The sequence below is a fragment of the Candoia aspera genome, chromosome 2 (genome assembly GCF_035149785.1).
Source record: "Candoia aspera isolate rCanAsp1 chromosome 2, rCanAsp1.hap2, whole genome shotgun sequence".
Lineage (NCBI taxonomy): Eukaryota > Metazoa > Chordata > Lepidosauria > Squamata > Boidae > Candoia > Candoia aspera.
In genome coordinates this window covers 257,060,521-257,087,941 of record NC_086154.1, presented here as the reverse complement: position 1 = coordinate 257,087,941, position 27,421 = coordinate 257,060,521, and the positions used below count along the sequence as shown (strand labels likewise).

Genomic DNA, 27,421 nt, shown 5'->3' with positions numbered 1-27,421 from the left:
AAATAAATCGACACTGTAGCAGGCTTCCTGCCTGTACAGTTCATTCCATTAGTTGCCAAACTGGGCCATTTCAAAAGGCAGATGGGGTGGGGGCCCCACACAAACATACCAACACCTTCATTTGTTTCCATTGTAGTGCCTGTATAGGCAAACAAAGCAGCCCCAAAATAGCCCAGCAAGGACTGAGCATTGGGAAAACCACCGAAAACTAGATCCGATGAGATGGGAATAAAATGGCTAGAAATGCATGTGACCCTATTCAAAGCAGGTTCTGCCAGTGTGTGTGTGTGTGTGTGTGTGTGTACACGTGTGCAACAGTTTACACAATGTAAATAAAAACTCCCCATAGAAAAATAGAAAAACCTTAGCCATATCTGTTTTCCTTCATGCTAATTTTTGCATGGATGATTTTAAGAGTCCTCTCCCCTCTCCCCCTTGTTCATTTTGTTTTTTTCCAAGCAGGAAAACTCAGTGATAGGTCCATTCCCCGGTTGCATCAAATAGTACAGCCTAGGAAGCATTGGACTATTTCTGATTTGCCTACATAACCCTAAATGTAAATCACGATCGGGATCTAATTTTCAGTTGCTTAATTAGTTCATTTATTCCGGCTCTCCCAAATGCATAATCCTACAATTATATTGATTTTGATGTTTGGCAAAGATATTATTCTGCAATGCTTCCCTGTCATTTTGGACTCAGTTTGCTGAAAGGGTTTGTGCTTTCAGAAATCACTTTAAAAGAAAAAGAGAACTTTGGCGAAATATGGATGGATGGGATGAGTTTCCCATTTGCACGTTTCACCACCAGGTGGCCAACAATTATGTGATTAATTGAACTACAGCAGCTGTGGCTGGGAATGTTGGGAACTGTAGTCCAGCATATCTAAAGTCATCATGTTGGAAAGTCTGGGGGAAGATGATTGAAAGTTTTAAATAGTGAACAGTTTAAAACACACACACACACACACACACACACACACAGATACAATTGTTTCAGTACCTATATAAATTGTGCATAGCAAAGGCTCAGGAAAAACAATTCTTTATTTGACACAATGGCAGGGATGCCTCTTTCAATACTGTATAGCAACTGCTGACATATATTATGATTTTTTTTTCCAATCAGTGGTGCATGCATGATTTTGTCAACACGTATGATGGACTATTTTTTAACTAAAACAAAAAAAGCCACTGCTCTTGGGAAAATAGGGAAGCCCAGGCTAATGGGGACTCCTGTTCATTAAGAAATTCCAAACTATCTGGGCGCTAGCAGAATCCAAAATAGCTTTTGTCATGATGTGAAGAGTATTTAGCATCCTGGGTCATTGTTCCAACAAACTTTAATATAGAAACTTTTAATATATGAAGCAGTGCAGCCAGTTAGGGAATGCACACCATTTAATTCATTAAGTAGCAGAATGCCTAGATGGGATTCTCAGAGAAGGGAATCAGAGTCCTCTTGACCTAATAAATATTCCCTTCTCCTTATAACAAGAGCCATGAATTTAAGGACATCTTCTTCTTCAGTCCTTTTGCTTGGCAGCCCTCTGGAGAACTGAAATACCAAGCAGCCTTAGAATGGCTTGTATAAATTTGTAATGCTCCAAGGTGACAAAGGAAAAATAATAAGTGCTTCCTTTTTTAAAAAAATGCTTCTTCTTTTGTATTTTTACTGAATACAGAGCAAAGTCTAAAAATGGTTGCATGGAGATAAATTCTGATTAGCTTGTTCCAAATTCAACCTTCTGCACCTTTTCCAATCTGAGAAGTTAGAATGTTGATGAATATTCGGTGGACTTTGCAGCACCCCAGCGAGGCGGTCACTGAAATAATGATGTCATTGGCTGTAGTGACTGAAACTGGGATGCCACCAGCTGCAGTGCCATCACCACAGGACAGGGCAGTGGCGAAGAGTGACTCATCGAATGCCAGTCAAAGGCAGGCTTACTTTCACTCTGTAGGACTGTTTGTTCCTGCCCTTTATTTAGAGAGACTTGTAAAGCCACCATTATTCAGCCCATCTTTACATTCTCTAAGTTTGGTATGTCATTTTACTTATATGCCTATTTCAGCAGAAAAGAGCCTCATGGGAAATAAAGACAGAGATTCAGGTGAGAAATGGCAAGTTGAGATGAAAGATAAACGGGTGAAAAGGAAGTAGATTAAAAAGTCAGGAAAAGGTATCTCTTCTGGGCAGCCTTCCACAAGTCCGTGTTTCCCTCTTGACCTGGAAAAGTGAGGGGGTGGAGGGGAATGGCTGCACTCCCCAATCATCTACTTGACTTCTTCCCTATAGTTCCTTCTTAGCATGGGAGAGAGGATTCTTTTATCATCCCCATTGGAAGCTAAGCCCAGAATTGGCAATGTGAGGTCCCCAGCTTTCCATCCGCAGCCCTAGGATCTTCCTACAGTGGACAGGGCTCAAATTTTGTCCTTAATTTTATATCAGGAACTGGAGTGTCAACAGGCTATGGTCAAAGAAGTCCAAATGGCAGCCACGACAGTGCCATTGAAGCGCCGTCTGTTTTTTATGAGCAATTATAGTGATGGCAGATCCTTTGAAGGACCCAAGCACATCCGTCAAGTTCTCCAAGGACTTGAGGCACATGGTGTACCTCTTAAAGAATTCACCCCTCCTCCAATAGGGAGAGTTATCCCCACCTGGCAGAGTTAATGGAGAAAATGCAGAGTTGGTTAATCTTGAAGGCATTTCCAGACTCCATGTTTACAGTGAGCCAAATGGGTGCCAAACTTTTGCCAAACTTATGGAACACTTTTTAATCCCTTAGTACTACTTTCTTCTACATGCCAAAAAGTGGGTTGAAAATATTGGCCCTATGCATCCTGGTGACGTTAAGCTGACCCTGCCCTACTGTAGTCCTGCCCTCTGTATCCCACTCTCCCTTGGGTCATACAGAGAAAGTGCTGCTGCCAGCTGAAAAAGAGTGCCCAGTCCTGTAGAGCATATGCAGAGGGAGCCCCAGAGCATAGGGTTGGAGATGGAGTTCACCTAAACTCCCTCAGCCAACTAGAGTCTCAAGGGTATTGCTGTCTGCTGTTGAATATCATCCTCCCCACTTTTCACTGGCTAGGTGTGTTGCCAGGCCAGTAAAAGGAATCAGCACACTGCAACTTTTTCCTGGGCCTGGAATGCAGGGGCATGTGATGCATATAAAAACACAATGGGGCTTTGATTGCATTTTCATGGCTGCCCATCTTGACTTTTTGATTCCCCCTACCACCTTGCAGATGCCCCTGCTGGAATAATGTCCTTCTCTGCAGGGGAAGGAAACAAGGAAGCTGGAGCAGGTGGACCATTTTTATCAAGGTAGGGTGGGCCATTAATGATCACTTTTTTGAAGCCACGCTTAATCTTCCTAACTTCTGAGCTTTGAAAGGAGAGAATAATGAATTGAACTAACTTGTTATGGTTCACAGTGTTCCAACTAGCTATAATCAATAAGCCAATCTGAAAAACAAAACTTTTCCTAGGACTGATGGTGAATAATTCTTCTTGAGCAGGCTCACTGGCTGAAAGGTTTGATTCCGTTCATTGTTGTCTTAGCACAGGGCAATCTAACTTGGTCTGCTGTGAATAGTGGTAGGTCAGGAGATGAAAACAGAAAAGACAAAGGTTGATCTCACATCTTTCAAGCTCTCCTTCATGTTTTTATTTGCTAAGAACAGGCATCTGTTCTTTTCTTAAGTGTGAAACAAGGACTTCTTTCACTACTTAAAAAAATAATGACATCAACCCATGGCTTTTCCTCACCCCCTGAAATTGGTACGTTTCTTTGGATTGCTTCCTTGAGCATTAGGATCAAAGCTTGAAATTGAAAAAAAGCTGTATGCTTTTGGACTACAACAACAAGTAACAACATGACCCAACATTATGGATTGAAGTTTATTTCCAGCAGGAACAGATTAATAGTTCCAAAATGCTTTCACAATGGTGGTGAGCAACACCATGTAACAGCGGTTTTGTCACGTCAAGGTCTAAGCAATCCCAACCGAGCAATGAAGCTCAGGTGCGGCACGGCTCTTTCTCCCGCTGACCCCTGAAGCAAGATGTTGAAGTCAGACTTCAGAAGTGCTGGTTAACCTTACCATCATTGGATTGAAGCGGTTTATAAAGTCATAAATAAAAACATTTATTCCAATCCTGCCAAAATAGTTCTGAATATATAGGAAGGTCTCAGGCTAATGTTGTACCCTCTTGGTGATGACATTTTGTGGGCTGGGAGTGCTAGGATTCTTTGCTAATATGGTGCCATCTGGAACAATCCTAGTTTTGTTACTACTCAGCACTTCATGAGACCTCTTAAATTCTTTCTTCCCCCGCTCCCTTGAGATATAGATAATTGGAAGGTAGACGGTGCTGATTCTGACTGCTTCCCTGTCCCCAGGCTATAGATCTGAGGTGGTGATACTTGCTGCTTCTTGTAAAGTGTTTAGCCGCCGCCACCCCCCCCCCCAATAAGCTTAAAACAAAGAGCTGGTAAGGAGATAAAACCATTCCTAGAGCTTGCAAACTCTGCTTTATACTAAGCCAGTCTATTTCTTAATCAACCCCAGTATTTTTAGATTAGCAACATTTTCATGAAGGCTTTTGGGGGGGCCAAGGACTCCTGTGAATGGAGAGGTGACTGAAGGCCACCTCAAATAGTTGGACAATTTGGGATGGGCAGAGTGCGAGTAAATTTTAAAAAAGAAATCCACAGAGGTCATTCCAATCGCTGCTCCCGTGTGCTGCATCCGAAACAGCCCAGATGCAGTAGAAATTCAAGATCAGATCAATTGATAGGCTAAAAGCAGCTTTCCAATTTATCAGCCAGGATTGTTTTCTTTAAAAAATGCAAACTGGATGAGGGGTGTCTGTGTGTGTGTGTGTGTGTGTGTGAGAGAGAGAGAGAGAGAGGGAGAGAGAGGGAGATTGATTATTGGAATCAGCAGAGGGATTTAACCCTTCCTGTACTGCAGTGGTGTGGAGGCCAATCTCTCATCAATAACTGATAATTACATTGGGAAGAAATTCCCCCATGGGTGTGTGTTCTCCTCAAGAGCAAATACCAGCTTCCAAAGCAAAGGCTAAATCCTTCCTTCCTGCATTTGATACAATTTGCCAAGATGCACAAAAGGTCGTTGTGACATTTGACATTCTGCCTGCTGTCTTGTGCCATTTCCCAGGGCTAAGTCCCACTGAGCTCAGTGTAATAGATTTGCACAGAATGGTCCTGTCAGAAAACATGTGGACTTGGGCAAGGCCTAACTTTTGTTGATAAACTAAATCAACAGGGAAGAAAACCCATCACCAATGGAGAGAAGCAGGCTGGTTTTGCCCATACCATGAAAGACACCAATGTGTGCAGGAAGATGTTAAAGCTTCTAATCCAAGTGATGAAACGTGTGTGTGTGTGTTTTGTTTCTCTCTCCCTGTGTATATATACATGCACACATTTGTGCACCTAATGAATATAAGCACAGCTTTTTAAAAATATGGTGAAGCAAAGCACCGATTTCTCACTTTGGGACTGAGTGTGTGAAGAATGGTAAACGGTAGTAGCAAAAGCTGGTGGATCCGCGTTAGATAGTGTCATGTGTGAATGGGGACACTGAATGTTCTTTTTTTAAAAAAATCTAGAAACAACAACAAAAAAAGTTAGTTTACAGGGTTTTGTGAGTTTAAATGCCTTATATTTAACAATCATAATTTATGACTAACTTGTAGATATTTGTGGATTCTTATTTAATTATTTTTATAGTTGGGTTGAATTTTTTCTTTTGCATTTTTAATTATAATTTATTTATTTAGAAAGGAATACTAATTTTTTAATTGCTCCTCTATTACCTCATTATATATATATATATATATATATATATATATATATATATATATATATATATATATATTGGCATAATTTCTGGGAGTGGAATGCTTTGCATGTGTTGGTACTTTTGAAGAATGATCAAATGGGCGGGGACACATTTACCATTTCAAAAAGAAAACAAACAATTATTCAGGGCGTGTGATGACAAACTGTATTACTTGTGGTGCTGTTACCTTGGAGACATTCCATAAAAAAAAAAAAGCAAACCTTTGATTCTGTATGCTGTGACATCGTGGAAATTTTGCAATATAGTGGCCGTGTTTTAGCATACACAAACACACACATTAAAAGCATATATATATATATATATAAAAATATAAATATAGATATATATGAATATTATTTGCACTCATAATCAAATTGTGATGATCCACTCACTCACAGTCTTTTTTGTATTGAGGGAAAAGTTGCAATCCTCAAAACCAAACAGAAGGAAACAGCCTCATTCTGAACGCTTTGGAATAAATACCTGAAACTCTGTTCCTTCCTCTGAGGATTTGTGCAAAAACAAGGCTCGCCAATAGTACGGAATTCACACCGAACTATTTTTCGGTATACCACAGAAGAGAAAAACTTAATTAACTGCACCAGATCCTACTGGAAATCCATGTTTTTTGTTTGCATCAGGGAAACCTGTTTCCTAGGACTTTGGATGCTCCAGAAAGAATTTGGAAAGAACGCTTTGGTCCTCACATAGACATGAATCCAGTCCCTTCATGGTATTCAGCCTGTTGCATTTCAGTCTAAAAAAAAAAAGTTGAGTCTGCTTTAAGCAATCAATTCATTAAAATTAATGCAACTCTTAAAGCAGCTACACCTTTTTTTCAGGCTTGCATGAAAGTTTGACAACATTAGCTTAATCTCTGTGAATGAATAGCACAGATGGGCTGTGCTTGTGCTCATGCGAGGTCTGAAGCACTTTTGCTAAATGATGTTCAAAAGGTGCGTAGGCCTACTGTTTTCCTTTTGATGTGGCTGAATTTATCTCCCAGATCTCTCACAGTATGGCATAGCTTGCCAAGGGTTTGGATCAAGTAGTGTGTAGATACCCAGCTTCCCCATCCTGGGTCTCCCTCAAGGGTCAGAAGCTTTTGTCAGTTCAGGGCCAACACTGTGCTCTGGCCGGCATGTTGAGGGCCACAGTCCAACAGTGGGTAAAACTAGGCCCATTTGGGGAGGAATTACAGGAGTTTTAAAGAGTGAAATGAGTTCCTTAAGTAACTGTACCATTTTTGATCTGAACTGTTTGATCCCAACTTCTTAAAATTCCCAAAAGGATGTGGGCAAGCCTTATGCAAGCCTCAAGTTACACTTTTGGCATCGTTGTTCCATACAATGAGAACTGTATCACGCAATCCGTCTATTAAAAAAAAAGATGGTTTGTTATGCAAGTCAGCCTGTCATGGAAGCAGGAGTATCAGCATTTATGGCTCCCACTGGAATCTACACACAATGAGAAAGAATATCAAAGTTCCTCCACTCTAGCAGGTTGTGCTAGAACACCACAACTGCGGTGAGCCACCTAGAGTCACTTAGGTGGGATGGGTGGCCTCATAAATCAAATACATAAATAATTCCCCGTCAATACTCATGCTTCTGTGGGATGCCAAGAATTTGAATTTAGGGACATCTGGAGTTTAGCTGGAATTTAGGAACATCTGGAGTTCCTACCCCTGACTTAAAGGATAGCTCAATGCAAACTACTTTCACCGGGGAAGGGCATTTAGACCCATCTTTCTCAACTACATGATCTCCAACGATGTTGGACTTCAGTTGGCATAATCTGCAGCCATAGCATCTGGGGTGCGGAGGTGGGGAATCAGAGAAAAGTTTGATTTGGAAGGTCTGTTTTTACCACTGCAGACATTTTCAGAGATCAAATTGTGCACAGTGGGTGGATGGCATTTATACTCCTCCAAAATGAAAATAATCTATGTCCTCTTTTACCTCATGAAGGCTCTTGTGCTATCATGTAATTAACCAAGTTGACGACTTAAAATTGGGGCACCTGAGAAGAAAGGGAAAAAAATAATGAGAGATGCACATTGTCAGAGACAATTATAGCTGACTAACCAATTCTCAAATATTTCTTTAACAAGTATCACCTCCAGCCAAGGAGATACCCTTGCTTTACCGAAAGGGCATTAATTTCTCAGTTACAGTACAAATCCCCACATTTCCCTTAATGACAAAGAAAAGTGATTGGATCATCCACTTTTTTTTTGTACTCCTACTGCTGTTTTGTTGTGCTGTGCAACATTTTGCTACATAGACTATTTTATAGGCGAAAGCTAGAAAATATTTATTATTAATATTAAAGCAATAGTGCATTCGAGGCGAATTGAAGAGACATTAGAAATTGTGTAAATGCTTAGATTCACTTTTGGTGGATTTTTTTGTACTTTATTTATAACTAATAAAATGAATTGCATTGCTAACTACTTCCTTGGAGTCCTTAATAGAACCCTGATCCGAAGAAAGAACAGCATCAGGGGGAATGGCTGGGCCAGCTGGGAAGAAGTGGGATTGAGATCTAATCCATCTGAAAGACATGAAATTGTAGATGGATGTTTAAGGAAGCACAGTGATTGTACTCATCTCATTTCTCTGCGTGGTGAGAAGTTGTACAGGCAACGTGGCCCAACTTGATTCCTTCAGAAGCAGATATGACTGGAAGATAACGCACTCCTTTAACCTTTGGGTTTTATTTCCAACCTCCGTACTCAATGGCAAGGTTCTTCAAGCTTGGCAACTCTAAGCTGTGTTGGGGATATCTGGGAGTTGAAGTCCACACAGCTTAGAGTTGCCAAGCTTGAGGAACCCTGCTCAATGGTACAATTACTCTTCATCAGGTCAGGTACCAACAGGTATTCCCAATGGCACTATTACTCTTCATAGGATCCAACCCAAAGAAACCAAATTGGTTCCACTTTGTTTTGGTCTCCAATTCGAGCTGCAAATTCTTGGTTCGCAAAGACTTTCCAACCTTGCCTACAAGGCCTGGAATTTCCTACTAATCTCCCTTCCATGGGCAACCAGGTATAATATTGGGTAGATTTTGCTAAGGTTGAAGTGCTGCCTACTTTCAATTCAGTAGAGAAATCCACGTTAACGGATCCCTTACACAGGGGATCCATCTTTTTCCCTAGCCTAAGGAATTGGTTTCATTTTCAAATTGCTCTTCCCATTGGGAAGTTTTGCCTAACATTCAGTTAGAACCTACCGTTCTGTAACTCAGAATCATGATTCCATATCCTGCCCAGATCTTGACCTTCTTGTTCTGACAACCCTGCAAGTGAAAATGGGTTGACAAGCCCTTGGAAAGTGCTTTTATAGCTCTCAGAAGTCCCTAATGAAGCCATTAGTGGATAGCTAGGACCACTGAATGGAGCAGAGCTTAACACAGAGGAGAAGCTGCACACAGAAAAAGAATATTATCTTAAATAGCTTTAATGAGCACATTAGAGAAATACAGGTTATTGATCTTACACACTCAGCCCTCCCAAGCATAAAGAATTACACACTTAGACAAAGTAGGTTTAAGATAAGTAAAAAGACTCTTACTGACTTTATTCTTGGTTCAGTTACAGCCATCTTCGATGAAAAAATGAAGTTCCTTGTTTCTTCTGTTCTTTCCCTAAACTTAATGAACTCTTAGCCCTATAGCTGCTAAGAACTGCATGGGAGAAAAGTGCAAAATCTTTCTTCAAGGCCCAAGCATGTGGCCATAATGGAGGGGGGGAGAGCAGCATGCTTGCTGCCTCCTCAGTCAGTGGAAGAAGGAGGAAGAGAGAGAGAGGACATGGGAGTGGCAACAAGCAGCTTCCTCACATATAGGGAATTGCATCATGGGATCAACTCATCTATACGCTAATGAGGCATCCTGATTTGCTCGGAACTCCAACAGCGAAGAGCTAGGGAAATCTGAGACTGAGAACAATCAGTGACCACAGAATGCAGGGGTGACAAACAGCCAAGTGTGGGACCTGATACAGATGCATAGATCAGGAGTCCACCATGTGGTGCTACTCACCTCAGGCATTTCCTAGCAATTCTGGACTTTGTAGCCATCACTCTAAGCTGCCCAAAAGGAAAGTATGGTGGAGTTGATGGGCACTAGGGAATTTTAAGAAAGATTTTTTTCTCCACTCATTAACTTCCCCTCCACTCCCAATCTAGGTCCCTGCTTCGTGAAACTGTCTTCTGTCAACCGGAAACCCAGAAACCAATAAATACCATTTACTAATTGATTGATTGATTGATTGATTTAAAATTTAATTTTTTAGGGCTGTCCACTCATCAACAACTTAGCCCCCATTTACACATTGTTTGCCAAACTTTATGTTCCACAATGTAACTGTCAAACTTCCCCCACCTAAAGATTCTGAAACTTGTAGCTTGGCAAGGTATTCTCAGAAATCTGTTTATTTAAGGAATTTGTAACCCGCACTGCAGCTAGAGGCTAGCAAAATAGCCCTTGAATTAAAAAAAAAAAGGGAGATTGTCCATGCCATCTGATTACAATGTGTAATTAATAATTTCAGAATCTCTGTTACTCATCCTTTGTCCCCTTCCTCTTGACGACATGAAAGTATCCAGAATTTCTGATGCAGAATTCCTGATCTAAATGTGAAAGCATTTCTCATCCATCATGTAGAAATTGATTCAGATGGACAGAAAAGAAAGAAGAATCACAATAGCCAGCTGGTCAACTACCCGAAAGCCTGGTGAGGCTAAGATGCTACTCTGGATACGTCCAGACAGAAAGCAGGGTGCAAACAGAAGGAACAAATTAGCCTCGGGGAGGAACTTTTCATTCTGGCAAACATTTAGGGTGATGGTGGCAGAATCCTGCCAATACATGCCAAAGGTGCCCACTTCCTTCACGTTGCTAGATTCTGCCTTTTACTCAACAGTTCAACAAATGAGGATATCTCAGCAGCAAATGGCTCCATGCCTGAGCATTTGAGCCTGTGCCTTTGCCAAGAATGTGCTCATTTTAAATGAATATATGTAAATCCTTCCCCTGGAAAACTTTATTACATCTTGGCATTCATTGTTGTAGCAACTGGAATGAACCTCGGGGGAGGGCTGGGAAGTCAGATTTTCATGCTGCAGGAATTGCAAATCTGTAGAGGCACATTTGTCGCGTTCAGCTCTCCCCTCCTCCCTCCGTTGGGCGTCTGGAAGGATCTGTAGACTTTCTGTGGCTGCAGGGACTCCCAAAAGCTTTTGCAGGGAAACACGTTATAGATCTCTGAACCACCAGGCCCGAGGAGGCAAAGCCGTGCAAATCAAATGGCCATGCTGGGGATTATGGCTCAACCACTTGCAAGGACTCCAGGCTGGAGAAGGAGGCCGTACTGGTTCTTTGGTGAATTATAGAAGTGTCCTTTAGTTTTACATTCAGTTTTCTTCAAAAGTCCAAGGCAGCATGCCTAACAATTCCGCATCTAAAGTTTCTCTGTAATTTTTGCCTTGTGAGAGCAATTGGGCTGAGAGATTGATGGGCCCAAAGTTATCCAGTGAGTTTCCATGGCTGGGAGTAGACCTTAGCCTGGTCTCCCCAGCCTTACTCCAACATCTTAATTCTACCACAACACCCCTGCAGAAACTACCGCTTTTGAGGCCAGCAGTTTGGGCAAAGGGATGTGGTGGTGAGGATCATGCAAAATATGCACGATAGAGCCCAGTCCTAAAAAATTACTGCGCCCTAGAGTACATTGTAACTTTAAATATATAATCATAGCAACGAAAACTTCAGTGTGGCAAACCAAGTACAGGAAATTGTGTGGAGGAAAATGGAGACCGTGCAAAAAAGGTAAGCCTTAACCAACCAACCTGGGGATTGAACCAGGAAACCTTGGTAGCCAAAGCAGACTTACGTACATCCACATCCACCAACCTCACTTCTGCAAACCCTGGGTGGCCAAAAGTAGATTAAAACCATAGCAATAAAACCTGACAATTCAGTAAAAAGAGATGCCATGATAACATTAATACAATGCAGCAGAAGCTCCTGCCCAAAACTCACTCTTTCATCCAACAGCCTTACAACCAAGCAGCCAGGCTCACTGAGTGCCCCAGCCCAGTCCCTGAAGGAACAGCCAAGCTTTTAAAGCCTTGCAGAATGCCAACAGGACTAGGACCACCTGAATCTTGACGGGAACGCTGTTCCAGAGGGCAGGCGCTGCAAGGGTGAAAGCACACCTCCTGGGTGACATCGCTGTAAGGAAGGGGCCCATTCTGAGCATGCCTACCCCACAGAGACAGCTGGTCCTGCAAACAACCCCACCCTATGGCATGTATGGCTTGTAGGTGACAACCAGCACCTTGAATTGCACCAGGAAGGCCTCTGCAGCCAGTGTAGGTCGTGGAGCAGGGGCGTCACGTATGCTGAAAGAGGGGTACCCAAGCCAATGCACCTGCATTCTGGATCAGCTGCAACTTCCAAATGATCTTCAAGGGCAGCCCCAGGTAGAGTGCCTTGCAATTGTCTAGCCAAGAGGTGAATAACGCATGAGTGACCACCGAGTCTGACTGTGATCCAGCTGTATCCTCTTTTGGGAAGGATATTTTTTCATTTAATTGGAAGCAACCAATCCTATCTCATCATGTTTACAACTCTGGCTGGAGTGATCAATTCTTCTTTTAGAATTCAGTAAACTTTATAATAAAATGCCACGGCTGTTTCAAAGAGAGCTTTATTAATGTTTAAGAAAAGGTGTCAGTCTGGGAAAACTAAAATGGCTTCTCAGCATGCAGTGGAAATGTTTTCAATTTGAAAAAAAAAAGTGTATTCTATATTCATTTAAGTTTTATCTCTCTCTAGTTACAGCTTATTTATCCATATCTTTTGCAAAAAGCGATTAGCAAAACATGAAAAACTGGAGCACTTTTAGGACACTGATCTTGAAAAATTAAAAAAAAAATACTCTGTAAGCTATAATACAAGTGATCCGTAAGTCTGTTTAAAGCTGATGGGAGAGTTCCAACATTTCTTTCTCGGTGGGGGAGAAAAGAAGAGGTTTTGAATAGAATGAAGATTTTGCTAAACAAAGAGATCTGTTTTTGAAAAATATGGAATTGCCAGAACTCTGTACCCAGAGCTTGAAAAGCAGTGGATTAAGTTAGATTTACATCAAACACCCAATCCTTTTGTTTTGAAATTTACCTGCCAGATGGAACAAAAGCATTTCAGAAAATTACGGCCTGTACAGTTGCCATTAACTTCTTGGAAACAAATCCCTCCATGTTAACTTGTCACCTTTATTCTTATCCAACCACTTCCCACAGGGGAAGCTGGTGGTTATGCCCGTAGCCGAGTTGGTGATCTCAACTCGCTCCACCAGCCACCCAGGAGACAGCCCGCTGCTGTCGTGCTCAATCCGAACTTTCTTCAGCTCTCCCAGTTCAAGGATTTCCAGGTAAAACCGATCGGTGCTGCCCCGTTCAAAGAGATTGCGGAATTTCTGTTTAAGAGGCCGCTTGCCCGAATCCCCGTTCGCTCCAAATATGGTAATGAGGACGTTGGCATCTGTACCAGATCCTTTTTGGGAGCCTGTCACAACAATCACCTCGTATTTGACAGGGACCAAACTCCGAGCTTTGCTGGCAAAGCTTTCAATCACCTTGGCACACTCAAAGACCTTGTGGTCCCCCCTCTTGGTGCGGAGCGGGATTTTTGCATTGCATTTGAAAAAGTACCTGCCGGAACAACAGAACAGAGCCCTGAATTTGAAAGGATTCATGACTTGCCCGGCAATTAAATATTTGCTGCAGAGTGCTTGTTTTTTCTTTGGCTAGAAAGAACTGACTTTCTCTAACAAGTATTTTACCAGCTTTGCTAAATCCTTTCTGGCTGAATGCTTGTTACCCCTCTTTTGTTTAAATTCCTTCTGGTGGCAAAATTCCATATCAGTTTTAGGCACAGAAAGCAATTTAATTGGATGTACAATCTTTCCTCCATGGCTCCTTAATGACTGCAACTTTTGTTCCATCCCTTTTTTCCACCCCAATCTTTTAATCATCCTACGAAAACTAGCATGTGATGTTTGCCAGGAAAGAGAGATAATAGTTTATGATGTGCCACTTAGGATTAATTAGGATTCTGGTTCGGTCATAAGAAACACCTTTGATGGAGTGTTTCACCATGATTTTAATTCTGAACTGGATAATCTCTTATCCCCAAATCCATGGAGAGAGAGTTTCATGCTGCTTTGATTCTCTGGCCTTTCTACGTGGCAAATTGTACTGTACAATAACTCTTTTCCCACTTGAACCCAGCCAGAAAACAAGCATGCTCAGGGAACCTGTTTTCAGCTGTCTCGTCACTACACTGTCTTCATATCCTCTCCAAGCCAAAGCTGAGGCAGCTAATAATGTATCTATATCATCCATCCATCCATCCATCCATCCATCCATCCATCCATCCATCCATCCATCCATCTCTCTCTCATCTTTCTTCTATCTAATCAATTTATAAATCATCCTCAGCTGTCCCAGAATTAGTGTTCTCCCCTTTAAGCAGGCAAGAGCCACAGTGTTCAATGGGATAAGCTTCACCCATCGTTTGTTTGGTGCCACAGCTATTGGCACCCAGATGATCTTGAATAGAGTGGGATCCATCCAGCACCTATCGGCCACTTTAGGATGGTGCAGGCATGCCCCTTCCTTCCAGCCCCGGGCTCTGTTTTTCAGGGCTGTTCTGGTTTGATCAGTGGGAAAACTCAGTTGTTTCCAGTGGTTCTCAACAGTCTCTGGGCCAAACAACAGCTAGTAGTGCTGGTGGGCAGGAGGGTAGAAGGAGGAGGCACGACAAAGAGGAGAAAGTGAGCCAACTCACTTCACATCATGTCCCCCCACTCCCCGGCTGTTGTGGGGACTGCTATGGAACATGGGAAAGCAGGGCATTTTCTGCTTCGCTATACAGCTGTGGGGTGCCTGTCAGTTGGTGGGAAGGCTGGTAGGAAGGCACTGATGGTGGGGCTACTCCTTTCTCCTGCCCACCATGGCAGCCCTGCTTTGCCAAGGAGCTCCCAATCCATCGCAGCTGTCTTGGCGCATGGTTTTGACAGAACACCTAACCCATGGGCCTAGCCATCTGTCCAAGCTTGCCATTTTGCCTAATCCCAGCCCAAATTAAGGAGAGTGATTGGAGGATGCTTTCCTGCCACGTGATGATGTTTGGTGGAAACGGAGAAAAACAAAGCTGGGAGTATCTACCGGTCTCTCCTTAACTTGGCCTGTACACAGCAAACAAAGATATCACTGTTTGGTGACAGCTCTTCTGTCAGGGTGGGGACTGCCAATGGACACAGCAGGCTTTCTGGCAGTATAGTGTTCTGCCACCTGAAGGACAGATGGACAGCATGTAACTTGGCTGCAGCGAAGAGCGCCTAGTCCAGTGTTTCTCAACCTCGGCAACTTTAAGATGTGTGGACTTCACCTTCCAGAATTCCCCAGCTAGCAGGTTCATGCTTGGGATGCCAAAGAATTCCACTGTGAATCCTGCTGGAGGAGAATTTGCATGATCCAGGCCCACTGGGTTTTGCAGTGGGTGTGGGGGCAATATGGCTTTCCTGGCATTTGTCTTACCCAAATTAAAAAAAATCTGTGAAAAATAAAGCCTGAAAAAAAGTGTGGAAATTACATGGAAATGTCCAATAACACAGCCCAGAAGAAGATGCAGACCGTATGAGACACTGCCAGTGTAAATGGTTATTTTACCATGATGTTTTAAAAAAATCCATAGAAGAAACACTACAAAGGGATGTAGCCCTGTTGACTCAGGCAATAAAGCAGAATAGACATTTGGAGATTCATGCGTGCCTACTTCAGCCTACAGCAGTCAGGACATGGGCTTTCTGCCTACCCTTTGAGTGCCACAAACCAACGTCCCCTTGGCTGATCATCTATGTCATTCATGCATCTTTTCATTATGAGGCACTTACTTGTTGCCAAGTTCCATCTCCATAATGACAATTTCCTGAACATGCCAATATACTTCTGGTTTTGCCCTCAATTTCTTCCCATCTCTTGGACAGTGACCAACACAGATGGCTGCAATATCATCAACGTTCTTTGAAGAAAACTGGAATACATCTGTTGCTCCTCTGCAGATTGCCCCCCCACACACAAAGCTTTATTTAATAATGAGCAGACAACAATCACTAGTCAGAAGAGCTAAGTTAATGTTGCAGTAATAATGTAACTTACAATATTTTTTAAAGCTTACAAACTGTTCAGCACAAATTTATATAGCTATATACCTATAAATCATCTGTAAGATGTTCCAGTAAGGACTTACCCACATATAACATTAATTTATTTCATACCAGATGAAACTATATTTCCCATTTGTCTGAAAGGTTTCCTGACTTATTTCTTTTTAAAAGGCATAAATATAATTCTGCTCACAAGCAATCCAAAATTTCTCATTGCATAGGTCACTGAGATAATGTAGGTGCTCTGAACATTTATGAGAAACACTTTAATCAATTAATTAACATATATCATGTTGCACATGTAAACATCCAAGTCTTTTAAAGGGGAAAAAAAAGGAATTCATTTGTTTTGAGATTATGGAATTAAGATACATCCTTTTAGGAAAGGCATTCCCTATTGTCCCAAATTTGGAATGAATCTTATAATGCTATATATATTTATAAGTACTTATTTTTAAAACTAGCAATAGAATCTGCTGATCAATGGATTCATTAAGGGCAATCTTTTAATCAACCTAACATTCACTGATTATAACCATTCAATTATATAATGAATAAACAGTTCAGGTCATTACAACTATGGTATTATAATAACATACCTTAAAAATCTTCTGTTTCTGGAGGAGTTTTCCAGAAGGAACTCTTTGGAACGCCCTCGCTTCCCTTCAAAAATAATTGATACATTTTCCTTGGTTTCTGCATCCTCCTTATTGCTGGTGATTGTGAGGATCTCATAAGCTTGAGAGTTAAGAGTATATTTAGAGTTTATGTTTATATTTATATATAAAGAGTTTATATTTATATTTATTATTTTAGTATCTTACTTTGTGATTTTATATGTTTTATATGAGTTTATATGTTGATGCTTTTAAAAGGATAATTTTGTTGTAAACTGCCCAGAGTCCCCCTTTTTGGGGGGAGATGGGCGGTGATAAAAATTTGAATAATAAATAAATAAAATAAGAGAGAGCACATAGTTAAGGAGAAATATCCTAGTTTAGCTCTTCCCATTCCATGGTTCATAGTTCAAGAGCATCTGCTCTGCACACAGAATCCCAACTTTGATCCTTGGCATCTCCAGAAAAGGCAAGAAAACCTTAGAGAACTATTCTATCAATTTGTGTTTTTCAAAGTACCCTGTGGGATCAATAGTTACTCTCAGATTATGACAGCTTCTTCCCTTTCTTCCCATGTGACTCCACATTTATTTACTACAAGTGCTGCATTTGTCAGCTGGAGGTGAGTTATGGGTTTGAAACCATGAATTCAAAGGAATTCTGATAGAGGATGAATCTAGGGGGTGTGATCTGATTCACACATTGCATCTAATGAAGGTTTCCTTAACCATAGTTTGAATAACACTATCGGTTGGGCTTGCACACAATGCACATGGTTTACAATGCACAATGGATTCACCCACTAAACCTCACTGTGGCTTAATATATACTTCACATATATGTATAATTAAAATGTTTTAGGAGTAAACTTGGAAATGGGATGAGTTAGAAAAAGATGGTCCTTCTACCCCAGGTGGAGGCAATAAGGATGTTTGAACTGCAGTTCCTACAGTCCTTTGCAATTGACCAAACTGGCTAGGATTGATAAAAGTTAAAACATCCCCAGCTTCAGCAGGTTGGGTATTCTTCATTTAGCTGAATTATAACAATCATGGTAGAGGAGGACACACTTGGATGAACATCTGAATGCCTGATCTACATGAATATATGAAATTTAAAACTTAAATACATAGAGGTGAATTAATCTATTGATCAGCTTTCATGAGATTTATTCAGCTGACTTTTCTAAATCCTTGAAGAAAGACTAAGGCAATAGTATTTTTTTCTGTAGGCTTTCATAAGGTTAGATTACCCAACCATGCACAGAAAATGTTCTTTTTCAGTTTTTGGTGTGGACATCCAGAAGACAATGCCCCTGACATTTCTGACATAGGGAGTCAGTCTCATGCTCTCATTATCCCATTTCTATCCAAAGTGTCTGCTCATGGAAGTGACATTCTGGAATATGGCTCCAGAAATTTAACTTTTGAAAAGATGGCTACCAAAACTGCTAGAAGCTGAAAAAAGGCCATTTTTCAGTGACATCTCATCCCCTCCCTTCCCCAGACAGTCTCTGCTGTCCAACTTACAGGTACGTTCTTTCAGTTCCAGAATGTCATTATTGGCACAAGCCAGTTCTAGTATAAGCTGCCCATCGTCTTCATCCTTTGCAAGCCAGCGGTCACACTGAAAACGGAAGATCTTGTCCATGACAGAGTCATCAATGTCAATGTATTCCAGATGCCAGCCTGGTGCAATTCCTGCCAGAACAGATGAATCTTATTGCTTAGGAAGATGAAGCAACTTAATTAATACTACCTAAAGTTAACTAGGACAGGACAAGTCCCTTTAATGAGAAGGAAAATTGGTGAGTTTTTTTCTTACCACCTCTAACTTTTTTTTATTTGGAGGAAGTGGTACCCAAATGACTAATATGGAAACTCCAACTCTCAGGGGTAGAGAGGGCAAGCTATGGTTTATGTGTGAGAAGGAGGGAGATGAGAACTCTTTTCAAAAGAACTTTTCAAAACAAACTCTTGTGCCCATGCTTTGGAAGGAGTTGTCCAAAATCAACTGCCCCGTCAGTTGTACAATAACTCCTGGACTCCAGGAACAGCAATACATTTCAAGTCTCTTTACTTTGTATCCAGGAACTTGCTGATAGACACAACATAGCTAGATGAGTTGCTTTTATTTCAGAAAAAAGAGAAACAATACTGTGTATATGGAGATCTGCTTGTGTAATGTAGAACGAGAGAGAGAGATGAATTTAAATTCTAAAAATCTAGGCTTTTTCCTCCCACCCTTTTCAAGTCAATGGAAATTTGGCCATTCTTTTCCTAGTCTTGAAATTGGGAGACATCAGCTTTATACATCTGAGAACTGCTAATTCCTATTCTGCAAGCTTCAGCCCTTGCAATTTCCAATCCTGTACGCTCCAGAAACTTTAGGCAACAACTCCCAGCAGGCAGTATGGTCAAGGGTTTGTTGTTGTTTATTCGTTTAGTCGCTTCCGACTCTTCGTGACTTCATGGACCAGCCCACGCCAGAGCTTCCTGTTGGTTCGTCAAGACCCCCAGCTCCCCCAGGGACGAGTCCGTCACCTCTAGAATATCATCCATCCATCTTGCCCTTGGTCGGCCCCTCTTCCTTTTGCCTTCCACTCTCCCTAGCATCAGCATCTTCTCCAGGGTGTCCTGTCTTCTCATGATGTGGCCAAAGTATTTCAGTTTTGCCTTTAATATCATTCCCTCAAGTGAGCAGTCTGGCTTTATTTCCTGGAGGATGGACTGGTTTGATCTTCTGGAAGTCCAAGGCACTCTCAGAATTTTCCTCCAACACCACAGTTCAAAAGCATCGATCTTCCTTCTCTCAGCCTTCCTTATGGTCCAGCTCTCGCAGCCATATGTTACTACAGGGAACACCATTGCTTTAACTATGCGGGCCTTTGTTATCAGTGTGATGTCTCTGCTCTTAACTATTTTATCGAGATTTGTCATTGCTCTTCTTCCAAGGATTAAGCGTCTTCTGATTTCCTGACTGCAGTCAGCATCCGCAGTAATCTTCGCACCTAGAAATACAAAGTCTTTCACTGGGATGCCGTCGTCTCCTGCTGCCTTGTTATTAGCAATGCTTCTTAAGGCCCACTCAACCTCACTCTTCAGGATGTCTGGCTCTAGCTCACTGACCACACCATCAAAGCTATCCCCGATATTGTTATCCTTCCTATACAGGTCTTCTGTATATTCTTGCCACCTTTTCTTGATCTCTTCTTCTTCTGTTAGGTCCTTGCCATCTTTGTTTTTGATCATACCCATTTTGGCCTGGAATTTACCTCCGATGGTTCTAATTTTCTGGAAGAGGTCTCTTGTCCTTCCTATTCTATTGTCTTCTTCCACTTCCGCGCATTGCTTGTTTAAAAATAATTCCTTATCTCTTCTGGATAACCTCTGGAATTTTGCATTTAATTGGGCATATCTCCCCCTATCACTGTTGCCTTTCGCTTTCCTTCTTTCTTGGGCTACTTCTAGTGTCTCAGCAGACAGCCATTTTGCCTTCTTGGTTTTCTCTTTCTTTGGGATGTATTTTGTTGCCGCCTCCTGAACAATGTTGTGGACTTCTGTCCATAGTTCTTCCGGGACCCTATCTACTAAGTCCAGTCCCTTAAATCTATTCTTCACCTCCACTGCATATTCCTTAGGAATATTAGTGAGCTCCTATCTAGCTGATCTGTGGGTCTTCCCTAATCTCTTTAGTCTGATCCTAAATTGTGCAAGAAGAAGTTCGTGATCTGAACTACAGTCAGCTCCAGGTCTTGTTTTTACTGACTGTATAGATGCCCACCACCTTTGGCTGCAAAGGATGTAGTTAATCTGGGGAAGTCCATTTATAAAGCCATCTCTTAGGTTGTTGGAAGAGAGTGTTTGTTATGCAGAGTGAGTTGTCTTGGCAAAATTCTATCAGCCTATGTCCTGCTTCATTTTGTTCTCCCAGGCCATGCTTACCTGTAATTCCAGGTGTCATTTGACTGCCCACCTTAGCATTCCAGTTTCCTGTGATGAAAATAACATCTCTTTTAGGTGTATTGTCCAGTAGGTGCTGCAGATCCTCATAGAACTGCTCTACTTCAGCTTCTTCAGCATCTGTGGTTGGGGCGTATATTTGGATCACTGTGATGTTAGATGGCTTGCCCTGAATTCGAATTGAGATCATTCTGTTGTTTTTTGGATTGTATCCAAGCACTGCTTTAGCCACTTTACTATTAATTATGAAGGCTACTCCATTTCTTCTGTGGTCCTCTTGTCCACAGTAGTAGATCTGGTGGTCATTTGATGTGAAGTGGCCCATTCCAGTCCATTTCAGTTCACTGACGCCCAAAATGTCTAAACCTTGACATCTCACCAATAACCACATCCAATTTGCCCTGGCTCATAGATCTTACATTCCAGGTTCCAGTGGTGTGTTGATCCTTAGAACATCGGATTCGCCGTTCACCACCAGCACCATCGGCTGCTAGCCGTCCTTTTGGCTTTGAGCTAGCTGCGTCATCACGTCTGGGGCTAGTTGAACTCATCCTCTGTTCCTCCCCAGTAGCATTTTGACCATCTTCCGACCTGGGGGTCTCATCTTCCGATGGTGTACTGACATATCTCTGGTTGTACCGATCCATTTAGTTTTCATGGCAAGAATACTGGGGTGGGTTGCCATTACCTTCCCCAGGGATCGCATTTAGTCTGACCTCTCTGTCATGACCTTCCCATCTTGGGTGGCCCTTCACGGTTTAGCTCATGGCATCACTGAGGTGCTCAAGCTCCAGCACCACAACAAGGTAACGATCCTTTGCTGAAGATGGTCAAGGGCCATATTTCTAAAGATCTCCAGAAAGATCTTCTTAAAGCAGTCAGAGAAGGAGGTGATGCTGAGGAAGTTCTGTATGACCCAGGAAGGCTGCTGTTGGTTACAGTAGACCACCATCATTAATGCTGACTGCAGTACTTCCTATGGTACTTGGTTATTTCTCCTCCTCTTCCTCCTCCCCTCCCCCTACTTTTACTTTAATATTTCAAAACAAACAAGCAAACACATAAGCTGGCATGCTGCAAAGCAATGAGTCCAGAGTCCCTCTTTTGGGGGAGATGGGTGGTAATAAAATTTGAATAATAAATAAATAAATAATAAAATATGTCAGCCATTAGCATCTCCTTAATTTGAAATAATTTCAAAGAGTATCCCGAAGTATTCTAAAAATCTAAACCTGACGAATATGGCTCAAAGCTTTGTTTGGAAAGCATGCCTACCTGGTCCTGAAAAAGAGAAAGTGAGAGGGGTAGAGCGCACTGGAAGGGAAATAGAAGTGGTGAGGAACAAATTCTTCAGTTTGCCTTCTGAATAAGGATGTTTTCCCTGGCCACAACTACCGTTTTGTGGCTAGGAAAATTTCCCATGGAAATCATTCTGTGAGAAAACTCATGATAACATAAACCCTGTGAAGAATGGTTAGAGGAAGTGGATTTGTTTAGCCTAAAGAAGAGGCTGGGGGGAAACATGTTTGCAGTCTTGAAGGGATGTCAAAGGATGTGCGTTTATTCTCCAGCGCCCAAGAGTAAGACAAGAACCAATGGGTGGAAGCTTTACACAGAGAGATCCAACTCAACATAAGGAGAAATTTCTTGACCAGGAGAGCTTTTAAGCAGTGCAACAGCTGGCCTCCTGGTGTCGGGGTTGGGTGGACTCCACCACCCAAGGTTTTCAAGTTTCCCACTCATCTGGGATGGTAAGAGGATTTGTGCTCTTGGCAGAGAGTTGGACTGCAAGGCCTCCAAAGTCCCATCCAAATCTGTCACTCTATGATTTTACGTTCTGAGAATTAAATGTGTTTGTCAGGCCAGAAAGATTGCCTATACTAAGAAGAGGCAAAAGCGGCCTAGGGACTTAATATTTTGACTTAATGGAGACCGAAGCATGCCAGCCCACTTGTGTTCACACAATACACTGGCTAGCAGCAACATGGTGGTCTTAGCCCTGTTGTAGTTTTGTTTGCTTTTGGGTGGGTTCATGTGTTGTGCCAACCCAGCCTGTTTGTTTAGTTCAAGGCTAAATTAATTGTGAAAACCCATAATTCAGGAACCAGGTGAAGGATGTTGTATGAATATACCTAATGTGTGATAGTCATTGTACTCAGCTTATAATGAGCTATGCGTGGAGCAGAAGCAGGAATCATATTTAATACATAGACATAAGTTGGCTTGGTAATAACACTTATGAGGTCTGCATGGCATGGCAATTAAGTGCTAGATAGCTGGCTTAATGATTGTACTCAGGGAGTGGACATCAACGGTTCCTCGTCAAGTGGAGGGCCACATGGCTCACTTCTGGATCCTGAACATTTCAACCTTTTGATTAATGATGTGAATGAGGAGGTGGAGGACACGATCATCAGATTTGTAGATGACACAAAATTGGAAGGGATAGCAAATGCCCTAGAATACTTAAAGAAATCAGTCATGAACAGAAAGGGCAATAACAGTATTAAATTTACCAGAGATAAATGCAAAGTTCTTCATTTCAGAAAAGGAAACCAAATGCATAGGTATTGAATGAAAGAATTTCTGGCTGGGCAAAAGTGCTTGTGAAAAAGATACTGAAAATATAATTGCTTACAGATTAAAAAATGCGGGCGGTTATATTTTTATTTTACATTTTTTTATTTTAGGTGGTTATGTTTTTAGTGTCATTTTACTGTAAACCGCTCAGAGTCCCCCATTGGGGGAGATGGGCGGTGATATAACTTAAATAAACAAACAAACAAACAAACAAGAGCCATAAGATGTGGCTACCAAAACCAAAACCAAAACCAAAACACCAAATGCAAGTTTAGGCTTCAATGGAAGCATAATTTTCAAAGCACAGGAAGGAATACTTCCTTCTTTTACTTTTTTTTCTACTTAGGTTAAATATTGTGTCCCGTCCTGGGCACCAGATAAACTAGATCAGGTTCAAAAAGGGGTAATAGAGTCAGCCAGGGCCATAAAAACTAAGTCCTATGAAAAGATTTTGAAATAATTGGTAATGTGCGTGCAAGATCTAATTTCTGTCACTTCAGAATGCAGGATACAGAATAATGGATTACAAGAAAGAGATTTCAACTGAGTATTAGAAAAAAACTTGGTTACAATATGAAGAGCCGGACTGTGGAACCCATTCCTGAGAGAAGGGCTGGCCCGCTTTTCATTGGATGTGTCCAGGCAGAGGGTAGACAGCTCCCACTCAGGGCTGCTTCAGTTTGGATCCCTCACTGAATAGAGCAGGGTTTCTCAACCTTGGCAGCTTTAAGATGTGTGGACTTCAACTCCCAGAATTCCCCAGCCAGCCATGAGCTCCACCAACACTCATACAAAGCATTCCCTGCAGACACCTTGATGGACAGCCCCCCTAACTGTACCTTAAATGTGTTTTCTATGGAGTCAGGATACTGATTACGGCCCTGCCTCTGAGGAGAGCACACCCTTGAATTCAAGCAGCAGAACAAGCAGGGAAGTTGGGGAATTCCACTTAAACTGCTCAGAGAGATCCAGAATGGTTGGGCAGGATCAAGCAATTCTTTCACCTCAGCTGCCCTATTGGAAATCTGAGTTTTACAGAAGTACTTATTGTTTTGTCCCTGACCAAACAGGTCAGTTTTGCCATCTCTGCCATCTTCACAATCCATTGCTCCATTATGGGAGTTGCAGCATTCCTCCATCGCTGTGCATATAATAATCTTGCTGCAGTTACTGTGTATAAAACCAATCTTCCATGAGTCTTTTCTAATTGGTCATCCATAACTCCCCATAAAGAGTTCTGGCTTTTTCTCGATACTGACCTTTAAAATTCTTTGTATCAATGTGGCCATATTGGAAATTTGAGAGTGGGATGTGCATTCGTGTACGATGGCTGTCATCAAGACTTGCCTGTTCACCACATGGCTCCCACGGTGGGCACCTCCAATCACAGCAAAAAGAGAAATGTTCCATTTGCCACCTTCCTTTATTTGTTGTTTGGGCAAGTGGATGTATTTCCAAAGGGCTGAACTGCCATCTTTTTATTAGTTGATGTTCTATGAATGCTTGGATTCTGAGAAAATGAATACTGGAGATAGAGTAATAGATAATAGATGATGATAGAGAGAGAGAGAGAGAGGGATAGAGATAGGGGTAGGGGTAGGGATGAGCAAGCAGGCATGTGGGCAGGTGTGTGGGCATACAGGCAGATTTTATTGCAAACTTCAAAATACATTCTCAGATTAATATGCAACTGGGCTAAACTAAAAAAACATTTAGAGAATGAGAATCTGGAGACTCTTCTGCACAGCCTGCTAAGCAGATTGATGTTGCCTCACAAACCGTACAAAAAGATCGTAACTTAGGAGGCAGCTGGATCACTCTTGTATTCAGCAGTTCTAAATATTATATGTTACTGTTGCAAACTACCATGTTTGAATAGATCTGGCATTATACAAATCTAATGAATCAGTCAATCTCTTGACTAGTAAGTGGATTTAAAATATTCAAATATAAATATTTCAACATTTAATACATGAACCAATAAAAAAGGACTCGCTCATTTCTTTGGAGGTACCACAAGGGCACGTGCTTCCTCTGACAAATGACTTGCCCCCACTTGCTTTCCAATGATGGATTTCTGTAGTGACTTGGAAAAAAGGAATTTTCACATCCTAATCGTAGCTGAACCCTGAACCAGGAACTACAATAAAACTTCAGCCCTAAACAGAATTGCTTGAAAGTTAAATCCAACAAAAGACAGGGCATAAAAAGGCTTTCTTATGCTGAGATAGATTATTGGTTTGTCTTTATCAGTGTTTTGCATGCTGGCTGGGGAATTCTGTGAGTTGAAGTCCACACATCTTGAGTTGCCAAGGCTGAGAAACACTGGTCTATATCAATGTTGTTTCTTTAACTAGCAAAGGGTGTCTTGGAGTTTGGACTGGACATTTCCTTTCTTGGAGAGATCCAGGTTTGAAATCCAGATCTTCTGCATGGAAAGCATATCCTCTGAGCAATGGTCTGAATAGGAGAAACTACACTGAAGATGTGGGGTTCAGAGGGGTGTGTGAGCATAAAATAAACAATTATTTCTCTTTCAGGTTTCTGGGTTGCTTTGTCTTGACTCCCAGCAACTACAGGGAGAAGTCCCTGCAGTTTTCTTGACAAGATGTTTGGAAGTGGCTTATCCTTGTCTTCTTCCTGGGGCTGAGAAAGAGGGACTGGCCCAAAGTCATCCAGCTGGCTTCTGTGCTTAAGGCAGGTCTAGAACTCAGGCTTGGTCCAACACCACACCTGATATACCACACTGTGCTTGCTACTGCTTAAATGTAAATGTGCCTTCTTTTAGAGAAAAGAAGGCAGTCTTTTGGCTAAGCCTTTAAAAAAGATCACAGTATCTTTTTGGGGTGGTGGTGGGGGGGAATTGAGCATAATATTGGGCTTGTGTTCACTTCCAAGACAAAGAAGTGGTGAAGGCCATAGCAAAAAATGAAATGGATTTTTTAAAAAGTGAAATAAAATTGAATTAAATAAAGAAAGCTCAAGCGATTACTCCTAGTTATCTAATAGGTTCCCCGTTTGGTTTTAAAGAGGTTCTGAGGGCTACTCTCAAGGCTTTCAGAGGCTGTCCCTTAAAATGAACCATGGCTGTTGACTTTACCTTTGTTGTTGTGCCAGATGCGCACTTTGCAGAGATTGCCAAGACTGAAGATGTCAGAAAAATAGAAGATATCCAACTGATTCCTTTCAAACTTGTTGGACTTGTTTGATTCCTTCAAAGCCAAAGTCCCAGTGTCCCCATTTTCTCCCCAAATAATCATGAATACGTTGGCATCTGTTCCAGCACCTGCAGGGAAGCATTGAGAGAAATGGGTATCAGAAGACATCCATGCTGGATAAGAGAGCTGCAAGTCTATACACAGACATAAATAGGATGGGGGTTCTCATTTATTCCAGAACTTGTAGTAAAATAATCCAGTTTTCTAGGAAAAAGCCAACAAAGGGTCTTGAGGAACTTTAGCAGTTGTCCATCCAAAGGATGACCACAGGGCTGGATAAAAAAATGCCTGTGCTAATTTATATGCATTGATTTGATTTCAGAAATCATTGCTATAAGTTATACAGGAACAAAATATATCTTCCCACTGGAGGAGAGAGTATGGCCAGGTGATCATTGTGTCTGCAGATGTCAATTACTGGTAGAGACCTTCAGAGCAGAGGCCTGCTCTCTCTCTTTATATCTTTGAGATGGATGTGGATTGTCCTCTGCAAAATAAAACACATGGCCACCCTATCACCAGTGTAGTATTTAAATGAAGAAAAAGCACGATGCATCTCTACATCTACATGCTTCCCTTAATTCTAATTCTAATCAAGTCATAGAGTTGAAAAGGGCCATTAAAATCATCAAGTTCAACCCCCTGCTGAGTGCAGAAATCCCTGATAGACGTCTGTCCAGGCTTCTCTTGACTACATCCCTGTTTCTGACAAATTTCTCTTACCATTCAGATTTTTTTTTCTAAAATTCAATTGCAATTTGCCTTCCTAAAACTGAAATCCTTTATTAAGCACTCCTCTGGGATGAGAGAGGTCTTAACCTTCTCTGTGACTTTCAGACATTTTAACAGTGCTTTCATCTGCCCCTTCAGTCTCCTTTTCTCAAGGCTAAAATTCTTAACTCTTCAATCTCTCTTCATAGGACTTGTG

The 27,421-nt window shown here is 41.7% G+C and overlaps 1 protein-coding gene across 1 annotated transcript in view; it reads right to left on the bottom strand.

The window, feature by feature from the left end:
* Positions 1-12,704: 12,704 nt before the first annotated feature.
* The window catches only part of LOXHD1 (lipoxygenase homology PLAT domains 1), a 159,145-nt gene continuing 144,428 nt past the window's right edge, over positions 12,705-27,421 (bottom strand). Inside the window, exons 38-42 of the mRNA XM_063293185.1 lie at positions 26,376-26,561; positions 18,263-18,433; positions 16,716-16,854; positions 15,844-16,005; positions 12,705-13,597 (exon numbers count right to left, since the gene is read on the bottom strand). Coding sequence (XP_063149255.1) covers positions 13,117-13,597; positions 15,844-16,005; positions 16,716-16,854; positions 18,263-18,433; positions 26,376-26,561 — 1,139 coding nt within the window. The 3' untranslated portion in view covers positions 12,705-13,116. The remainder of the gene's footprint in view (positions 13,598-15,843; positions 16,006-16,715; positions 16,855-18,262; positions 18,434-26,375; positions 26,562-27,421) is intronic.